Raw genomic sequence first — 9,975 nt, forward strand, 5'->3', positions numbered from 1 at the left:
GGCCTGCTCCAGGGTTGCATCGGATAGGGGTCCGGCTTTGGAGACAACCATGGTCGGACCTCCTATTGCTATCATCATATTCTTGGAATGTACGTTATAAATATGCGGACAAGGCATGCAGGAGAAGGCGCATTAATCAGTTTTGTTAAAGTCAAAGGAGGGTGTCTGATTATCAAGCATCATGTCTATCATCACACTACCTGCAACTGCTACATTTTCCAACCTCCAAACCACTAGCATGAAGACTTCCTCGGTCGAAGTTCATATGGAAGAAATTAAGTCTCTCGGTGAGGAGCCCAGCTTTGCCACTGGGTTGGGTCGTGCCGCCGCTCAAAACTCTGGGTACGGTCTGCATCAGGACAAGTACTGTAGTCCATTGATCTCCGAGCGTGCTATCGATCAGCCTAGGCCCCTTAAGGTCATCTACATTGGCGCCGGGATTTCAGGCATTATTGCAGGGATCCAATTCAGGAAGGCTGTTCCAGATCTGGACTTGGTAATTTATGAAAAGAATCCGGAGCTGGGGGGAACATGGTACGAGAATAAATATCCCGGTTGTGCGTGTGGTATGTAAGAACCTAGACCCTAACAGTGAACCCGTGGATGACCCCTAGCTGACCGTATCAATAGATGTTCCATCCCATTCCTATCAGTTAAGTTTCGAGTCATGGACTGGATGGAGCCACTTCTTCTCAGGCTCAGAGGAAATTCTTGAGTACTGGAAGAGAGTGGCCCAGAAATATAATGTTCGCAAGCACATCCGGTTCCAGAGCCGATGTGTAGGTGCACGGTGGAACGATGTGACAGGAAAGTGGTTTGTGCAGATCCATAATTTGGAGACAGATGAGGTCTTTGAGGATTCTGCAGATATTCTCATGACAGGGACTGGCCTCCTCAACGAATGGAAGTGGCCGTCCATTCCTGGGCTGCACAATTTCAACGGGCCGTTGCTCCACAGTGCCAGCTGGGATGAAACGTTTGATAGCAAGGTAGGCAGCTTCCTTGGCTTCCAAATCTACATTCCCTTCTTTCCCTCTTCATCTTGTCTTTAGCAATCCTTAACGACTCACTAACAGCTCGTCCATTTCCAGGACAAGCATGTTGCTGTCATCGGGGCCGGAAGTAGTGGTATTCAAATCGTCCCCGCCCTAGTTGATAAGGTCAAGGCTATGGACCATTACGTGCGCGGCAGAACATGGATTTCCAACCAGCACGGTGGAGATCGCCTGACCACACGGACCGAGGGCATGGGGGGAAATTTCAAGTATACAGAAGACGAGAAACAATCATGGCGAGAGGATCCCATCTCCTACACCCAATACCGCAAAAGTCTAGAGGTTGAGATACAGATGCTCTACGCCAAGTCGCAGCGAGGAAGTGATGTCCAGAAGGCTGTCACGGCGCAATATACGGCAGACATGCAGCGCAGGCTGGAAGCAAAACCTGAGCTTTTGGAGCAACTCCTGCCCGACTTTCCACCTCTCTGCAAGCGTTTGACCCCGGGGCCTGGCTATCTGGAAGCCCTGACCTCCCCCAAAGTTAATGTGATCGGAAGTGCAATCACTGGTGTTGATGAAACGGGGGTTATTACTGCCGACGGAAAGCACCGACCTATTGATGCAATTATCTGTGCAACAGGTTTTGAAACTAGCCCCGGAAGCGGTTTCCCAATCATTGGTAGGAATGGGGTCAATCTACGACAACGCTATGCTAGTCGCCCTGAGACATATCTTGGGCTCTGTACGGATGGCTTTCCCAACTTCTTCCAGTCGCTTGGGCCCAATTCTTTTCAAGGGGCAGGCAACCTACTCATTATGATTGAGCAGCTCCATATCTATGTCGCAGAGGTTATTTCTAGAATGAAGTACGACAATGTGGGACAAATTGAGCCCAAACAACATCAGGTTCAAAACTTTACTCGTTTCACTGAAAAGTACTTCGAGCGCACCGTTTACAGTGCCGAATGTGCCAGTTGGTACAAGTCGACAGCACCAGGGGCTACCCTAGAGGAACGAAAGAGAGGCCCAGTCACCGCTTTGTGGCCCGGAAGCAGCTTACACGCAGTAAAGGCACTGAAGCGTGTCCGATGGGAGGACTTTGAGACAAAGCCATGGGATGGGAATGAGTTTGGATGGTTCGGTAATGGTTGGACGATGGTAGAAAAAAGGCCACAGCATGAGGACAATGCGATGACCTGGTACTTGGATCAAACCGGATTTGTTGACAATGAGGAGTTGGAGGAACCTGTGAGATAGTCGCAATCTTTACCATTTAGACTGACAAAGCGTTCACATAGAAAGGCAGCCAGAGTAGTGTGGATTGTAGATTAGTAGGAGGCTTCAACTACGACGCAAATCATTCAGAACACTAACAACTAATGTTATCCTCTTGCCCATCCTGTGAACTGGAACTATCAGGAAATATTGCCCAGTCTAGCACATTAATTCCGTCCAACATATCTACCACTGTCATCAGCTGTGTCGGGATCAACTCTTGTTCCCAGTCATATGGCCCCACTGGCTCCGAACAACCGGTCATCAGACCAGTATTCACGTCCTGATTGTCCGGAGCACCTCTGGTCTGAAATGCCCCTTCTGCAAAAGCCGTTTCACTACTGTCCACGTGTTCTCGCGCCACGATTTCGACCTGTTCAAGCCGCGGCCAATGGCTGCCGTCGTTCATTTGTGCATGGGGACTTTTTAATAGACCTTCTAACTGTCCTAGTGCCATCTTGTGATCCACAGCTACGAGGTTTCCCTCACTGATCAGATGGTCTAGTATATCAAACAGTGTATCTCGTAGACGAGAGTGATCGTCGATTGAGTGCAGGCTGACGAGGGTGGACATATAGACCACTAGGCCAGCAGAGACGGCACTATCAAGATCGAACGGTAGAAACGTCTCTAAAGAAAAGAGGTCAAATGGGGCGTACATAGTAATGCCACTGAGAATAATCTTACCAAGTAAGCTCTGATCCTGAAGAGCACACAGTATGTCAATTGTTTTCTTGGCAGACTCGAGACACATTTGCAAGAGTAACTTTATAGCGGCTGGTATTGGGATCGCAATGCCCGAAGACCCAAGTTGCTTTTCGAGGAGACTGAAAAGAAATGGGCGAGTTGCTAACATGATGCACTACCGTTATACATCTAAGTTAGTGAAACTATACCCAGCAACAGGAGTGTGACAGTGTCCCACAGCAATCATACCTGTTGGTACACAAGATTCATATATCCCGCAACACGCGAAATACCATTCACTGATCCCTCACTGGGTACTGGAAAGTAGCCAGCGAGTTCTAGTGCGAGATTGGCAACACATCGCAGCACCCTTTGCGTGCTACTGACGAAATGAGAATCTATCTGACACTCTTTCTGATACAGAGCTGGATCAGTGTTAGTATTTGAAGCTTGATGTATACGAGGGCTAGGGATTCATACTATTCATCACTTGACCAAGTGCCTGAGATAACTTGACATGCATAGCCATCGTAGTGCTGCCGTGGGGAGAGTCTGGACAGTTCGGTAGCGGGGTGCTGATCTCGTCGTCGTTGATTCCCAAGGGCACCCCCATTAGAACTGTAAACTGACGCTCAATGATGAAAACCGTCCACCAAATATTCCGGGACCGTTGGGTCTCGTGTTCATCCAGAGTCCCTGAAGGGACGTTGGTGTGGTACCCATGAACAAGCAACATTCGCAGCGCCCTCCCAATCTGTGCCGTCTCGGTCAGTACTATTGAACTATAGATCTCCACACCACGATCTTGATCTCTCGTTAAAAGAGGGATAGGAATAAAACCAACCATGTCATGCGCAGAGGTTCTCCAATCAATGGACTGCAGATACAGGGCCATTGAGCAAAGTAACTCCGCTGATGTGCTTGGATGTCTCCACAGATAACAGTAGTCTGGGAGCATCGTAAGAGCCATCATGAACAGACTGGCGCCTGGTGGAACACTGTCTCGACGCTTCGTCCCGGTGAAGGCTTTCCCGAGAGCCATTATGACACTGAAGTGGATGAACCATAACCCCGTTGTGTGAATCTTCTGGACTGGGTTTCCGTAGAAGTCGTGCAACCGAGTCAGAAAAGATAGTTCATCGAAAAGATGAAATATGTGACCAGTATGGAACTTCACAGCATTAGTCAGGAAAAGAGCATAGTCTAGCGACGGAAGCTCTCTAATATCCGGCATGATAGTTGCCCGCAGGCCGCTCCATCCTAACTCATAGGTTGTGGCATCTATATGCTGAGCTGCACTGGGGAAGGGGCAGTTCCGCCCAGCCTGATGGGTGAGGGTGAGGTGCAGCAGGCGGATTGTCAACGACCAGTTCGATGTGTGTCCCAAGTAATCTAAGTGCCCAGTCAACTGGTTGGCTACCATCCTCAAAGAAGGCCTGAACTTACGCGGATTTCCCGCCAAATCTCGCACGTATTTGGGCTGCCCTGTGGATAATGGGTTGAATACTTTTGCATCTTCAAACCCGGGTCCGGAGACTGGGGAGGCATAGCCATTGCAGGTATTTGCCTCTTCATTCACCAAGCCTCCATGATCAACGAGATCCATAGACAGGGTCCTTTTAGAACTGCTCGATAGCCGTTGCTGCAAGTCTCGGTTCTCCTTCTCGAGTTCAGCCGTCCTGCGTCTCAATTCCGCGAAGTGCCTTTTCGTAATCTGGATCTTATTTTCGTCGCCTTCGAATATGCACTTTGCTTTACGGCGTTTGCAATTCCTACACGGAGACTCGCCACTACACTTTATCTTGTGTTGACGACACCGCAGGCAGCTTAGCCGCGTTTTATGAGAGTTAGTAAAGAAATCGTACAAGAGTAACATCGGCAACGTTCGACGTTCGAAACATGTGGAGCTGGGGACGGAGAAACGTACGCGTTGACTGCACGTCCCTTCGGGGGATTACTCAATATCTTCTCCATGCAGGGCGAGAATCGCTATTTTTAGAGGTGCAAATTGAATAGGAATAACAGTATTGGGCTTCTATCCAAGTTTATGGCGTTGGAGTTATCCGCATGGACGGACATAGGCAAATTTAAAGGCGCAACCCCGCAGCGAAGTTGACTAGTCTTCTGAGCACCGGACCGTACATCCGACATTATAGCCCACTAAAACAAAGTCTACGAGCACTTCGATGCCTACTGCGCTTGTTTGGCTGGATGGGAAGTGCCGCGGAAACTTGCCTGGCCAGTGTGTGGACCCAATAAGGCCATTGGGCTGTCTTGTTCATGCTCTGCTGTTCAGCCAGTTCCTCGTACACCACTCAATTCGGAACTACGGCTAAGCAATACGTTGCATTACGGTAGAGACATCAATTACTTTCTTGATTCCTGTGAGATACACAATGCTATTCAGCTGTTAGGAGCACCTCAATACCATCTATATCAACATACAATCCCTGAGCCATGTACTTTAGAGATGAGCCTTGGGCACAGCATCACTTCCACGCCAAGTCTTGCAAAGCCCTTTATCTGATAGCCCAAGGACAGGGTCATATCTTGGTTTTGGAACAGCCCACACTTTTTCAAACTCGCCTCCCGTCGCGATAAAGTCCCAGTCACCTCCGTTGTAAGCTCCCATCATGGTAAACCCATCCAACCTGATCTCTGATAACGCTTTCTTTGGGTTCTCGGACTCAATACCATGTCCTTTTCCAGGTGACAAGAGCGCGAACTCGGCTGCGGGCTTGGTATTGTGTGTTTTGTGAGCTACACCAGCTGGAATAATAAAGACATCTCCGGCTTCAGCCTCCAGTAGAAGACCACCTTCCTCCCAAGCGAAGCCGTGTGTATTCTGTTGCATATCTGGCGACATATCGGCAACACCAAACCGTATACTAGCCGTACCGGAAAGCACCGCCATACACTCGTGGGCCTTGGAATGGTAGTGGGATAGTTGCGTAGGGCCGTAACGGAATATCCAGTGAACATTCCATTCATTCTTAGTAAACATATCCCAAACCTCTCCCGGGTCACATTGCGCGCTGTCGGGTCGCTTGGCTAAAACATTCTTGTAGTGTAGGAGAGGTCTGGGCGAGTTGGGGATATGATATGTGGGAGAAAGATGATACTGCCTCACTTCAACAACCATTTTGATATTTTTGTTTGTTTAATCGGTTATGGAGAGTGATGATGTTGGCCTTTGATCGGCGTTGCGTGTATCTGGTGGGTTCAAGTGATCTAGAAGGGGCAATTATGAGATTGCTGTGGATTGTCGCGACTCGCCACTGATATACTAACAGATCTGGCCCGGAATCCTTACCCGGGTGGCATCAGCTTTCCAGATTGAATGGAATCCAATACAATGCTACCAAAATCTCCGGCCCGAGGGTCATTTGCTATGCACTCGACAAAACCTCCAATAGAAATCATATTTGGCCATGAAAAGAACATTGCACAGGTAAGCGGACAGGATACACTAGTGGAGAGCGGCGTCGGTCATCCGTTCCGACTGTCGGGTGGCGACACCGACATACTCATCCACTGCACCGATAACCCTCACTGTCCCTCACATTACTAGCAGGCCGAGGTAGCAATGTCGACCGTTTGGATTTTCTTAACCATCTCATTCTATATATTGGGCCATTCCTGTCGCTTAGAATGGGTTACCTACAGACGACATGCCTTCCCTCGAGCAGACTAAACTTGCCTTCATAGGGGGCGGCAACATGGCCATCGCCATCATCGGTGGTCTCATCGCCCAGGGCGTTCCCAAACAGGGCATCTGGGTTGCTGAACCCTGCGAGGTCAACCGCAACAGGATGGCCACCCTGGGCGTGCATACGACAACCTCCAACGTCGAGGCGGGCGGCCACGCCGACCTGGTTATCATTGCCGTCAAGCCCCAGGTTGCCAAGACAGTCTGCGAAGAGCTGGTCGCTGCCTGGTTGCAGCGTGATACCCTTCCACTTGTTATAAGTATCGCCGCCGGAATTACGCTAGAGACCTTGAAGGGGTGTCTACAGACAAATGACCGTCGTGTGGCGCATTGCGTTCGTGTTATGCCAAATACCCCTGCACTGCTAAGACAGGGCGCTTGTGGCGTATTTGCCAGTGCCGATGTTACAGAGCCGGAGAAAGAGCTGGTCAATACATTGCTGGGGAGTGTTAATCAAGTGACGGAGTGGGTGGATAAGGAGGAGTTGCTTGACGTAGTGACTGGGCTGTCTGGTATGTTTTGCCGTACAGTTTCCCTCCCCTTTTGTTTCGTTTTGAATTCCAGTTCTATTGTAGACGTGGAACAGGCTGATTGCTATGTAGGATCCGGTCCTGCTTACTTCTTTGCCATGGTCGAACATCTGGTCGCCAGTGCCACCACCCTGGGTCTGCAGCAGGAGCAAGCAGTCCGACTGGCTACTCAGACATGTTTAGGTGCCGGTACGATGCTCGTCGCATCGTCCAATCGCCCGGCCCAGCTGCGCAAGAATGTCACCAGCCCAAATGGAACCACACATGCTGCTCTGCAGACCTTTGAGGCACTGGGGTTCAAAGATATAGTGGACAAGGCAGTGACGGCCGCGACGAACCGTGCAGCGGAAATAGGCATCACCCTTGGGAAGCAATAAATGTTACATGTCATAGTGTGATGGAGCGAGACAAAAATATTCCAAAACTATGTGCGTCAAAATGTGAAATTAGCCACAATTATTTGTTTATTGAGCCGAGGAATATTCCAGTGTTCATCCAAAAAACCATTGTTCATTAGCTCGTAGATAGACCACTTGTCTTGGAAATGAAATATGGCAGTTTGCCAAGCAGTTGATAGACAATGGGCAACAAATGCCATATACAGCTCAACTGTCGGCCTCCCATGTCATAATCGCATTCACAGTCAATCCAGATTGCATTGCACATGTAGGAGGGAGCACAGTTTGTGCACATTCCAAAGAACGGCGAGGTGGTGCAGTTTGCCACTAATGTCTGGAGCACATCCTCGTGTCCTTTAAATATGTCACATTGTTCATTTGAACCTCCTCCTAGGGAACAATGTGCTCCTTGGGTTCGCTCAGACTATCCGACACTGGGTAAGTAGTCTATGTAAAGGAAGTTCCCTTCACGGCAACTATATTCCTGATTCCTACCGAACGCGCTCTCATTCCTTATGTACGCTAGGAACGAGATTGGAAAGGCAAGCGTATCCCTGCATAGGTCCCACAAAGACCACCTAAACAGATTGTTGTGCACCAACGCTGTCGACGGCATACGGACCCGAAGCGGAATATCCACCTCTATCAGGAACTCAATCATGGCGCCTCTTGTATGCGGGCTTGTGGCCTTTCCTCGACCACCAGTCACACAACCGAAAGTCTGCCTAAGTCGGCTGTCATTGTATCCCCTTTCATGCCGCATTATCCATGACACCTGCATTTCCGCCTGGCGTCGGAAGCATTCCCCTGGAACACACGCTGGTCCCTGGGGTCATGCCACACGACCTTATCTTCTGGTCGGCATACGGTCAAGTGGCTTACCAGCCGTTATCGCGAATGAAGTCCATTATGGATGGGTTAGAAACTTAGAGTCCCAGCCGACGTATTCAAACATGAAGTTGGAAGGAGGCATTTGGCGCAAAGATACGCAGACAATCTCTCGGCCCGGCGAAGAAATGCGGAGAACAACCGGTTGACTCCACATTGAGGGGTCCAAGTGCGCCTCGTAGGCTGGACCCTCAAGTAAATCTTTCTATTGCACAGCGAGACTTACAGTGTGGAGACATACACTTGGCTTGCCTTCAGTCGGTCCGAGAAGTTTGAATAGACAATCGATAGAAAAAGTATACTCGGCTGAATCCACGTTATTCCAAGAACCGTCCACATAAGATTAAAAGTCGACGTTTCTTTGTAATTCCAACTAGGCCAACTAGAAGCTACATGCAAACCTCGTCTGGAAAGTCTCAGGACTCGATGTGCCCTCTAGGTCATGTATTAGTGGCGCGTAGTTGCTTGAAAAAAAATGATAGACCTTCCTTGACATTTCCGCAACTACTTAACTGGAGGGGAGGCTAGCATAACTCTGGACTCAAGCCAAAGTGCCTTGACCAGCAGTTGACATCTGCTGTTCCCGCTTTGGTAGATCAGCGTTAGCATCAGGACCAAGGCAAAAGGCAATCAGTTTAGACGGCAGACTGCTTCAATAGAGTTCTAGAATAGAATTGATTGTCCCACTTGATAAGGTTCCCCACACTCCTCCATATACCTTTGATGTAGGTCCATGTGGTTCGGACCGAGCAGATAAGCTTCCATCTCCATAGCTTTCCTCAGACACTGAGAACATATAAACATTGCATTACCCTTATTTGCCCTCTCGGCTTCATGCAAAATCTATAGTTCTTCATTCGGACTCGAGACGCTACGTCATCATGAATGTAACCGAGAAGTACACTGCTCAAGGTGGAGACGGCATTGATGATGGGGCTTGCCACGATTTAACCCCTAGTGAGTGTCACAAGCCTGGTGTTCAGACACCTCAAGATCTGTTCAATCATGAACGGGGAGATGTCGACTTCTGTGGCGTCTCATGGCAAGGAGCCGCCGTCCTCATTACCAAGTTTCAGATTGGACTCGGTGCTCTTAGCCTTCCATCCACTTTCCACGTCCTGGGATTCTTTCCGGGCATCTTGTGTTTCATAATCCTAGCCCTGACAACATCGGTGGCTGGCTACGTGTGTGGTAACGCTCGGCAATACTACCCTCACATGTATAGCATCGGTGACGCGGCCGAGCTGCTCTTTGGAAAAGGCGCACGAGAGCTAACTGGTGCAATATATTATATCTATCTTGCCCTGGTAGCGGGAGCAGGAATGCTTACCACTTCTGTCGCACTCAACACATTGTCTGATCATGGTACTTGCTCCATGGTCTTCGTCGGTGTCACTTGCGCTGGCGCCTTTGTCATTGGAACGGGATTCAGGTCTCTAGAAAAGGTATCCTGGCTCAGTTGGATTGGCGTTGCTGGTATTGTCGTTGCC

At 49.4% G+C, this 9,975-nt stretch overlaps 5 protein-coding genes across 5 annotated transcripts; 3 read left to right on the forward strand and 2 right to left on the reverse strand.

Moving 5' to 3' along the window:
• Window positions 1-181: 181 nt before the first annotated feature.
• Window positions 182-2,255, forward strand: ANOM_011420 (flavin-containing monooxygenase; the record flags this gene model as incomplete). Its single annotated transcript, XM_015556676.1, has 3 exons — window positions 182-566; window positions 631-989; window positions 1,077-2,255. The coding sequence occupies 3 exons, from the start codon at window positions 182-184 to the stop codon at window positions 2,253-2,255; spliced, it is 1,923 nt and encodes a 640-aa protein (XP_015401110.1).
• A 118-nt stretch (window positions 2,256-2,373) lies between these two features.
• Window positions 2,374-4,934, reverse strand: ANOM_011421 (bZIP transcription factor; the record flags this gene model as incomplete). Its single annotated transcript, XM_015556677.1, has 5 exons — window positions 2,374-3,135; window positions 3,210-3,385; window positions 3,441-4,352; window positions 4,407-4,732; window positions 4,888-4,934. Coding segments are annotated over 5 exons (2,223 nt in total), but the record flags the coding sequence as incomplete, so codon positions are not given.
• Window positions 4,935-5,424: 490 nt separating this feature from the next.
• On the reverse strand, window positions 5,425-6,102 carry ANOM_011422 (cupin domain-containing protein; the record flags this gene model as incomplete). The annotated part of the gene is made up of 1 exon (XM_015556678.1): window positions 5,425-6,102. The coding sequence occupies one exon, from the start codon at window positions 6,100-6,102 to the stop codon at window positions 5,425-5,427; it is 678 nt and encodes a 225-aa protein (XP_015401108.1).
• Window positions 6,103-6,631: 529 nt separating this feature from the next.
• Window positions 6,632-7,576, forward strand: ANOM_011423 (pyrroline-5-carboxylate reductase family protein; the record flags this gene model as incomplete). The annotated part of the gene is made up of 2 exons (XM_015556679.1): window positions 6,632-7,181; window positions 7,272-7,576. 2 exons carry the CDS (start codon window positions 6,632-6,634, stop codon window positions 7,574-7,576), a joined length of 855 nt encoding a protein of 284 aa, XP_015401107.1.
• Window positions 7,577-9,366: 1,790 nt separating this feature from the next.
• ANOM_011424 (uncharacterized protein) lies at window positions 9,367-9,966 on the forward strand (the record flags this gene model as incomplete). The annotated part of the gene is made up of 1 exon (XM_015556680.1): window positions 9,367-9,966. A coding segment is annotated over one exon (600 nt), but the record flags the coding sequence as incomplete, so codon positions are not given.
• Window positions 9,967-9,975: the final 9 nt, after the last annotated feature.

This window comes from Aspergillus nomiae (assembly GCF_001204775.2).
Source record: "Aspergillus nomiae NRRL 13137 chromosome Unknown contig00670, whole genome shotgun sequence".
Classification (NCBI taxonomy): Eukaryota; Fungi; Ascomycota; class Eurotiomycetes; order Eurotiales; family Aspergillaceae; genus Aspergillus; species Aspergillus nomiae.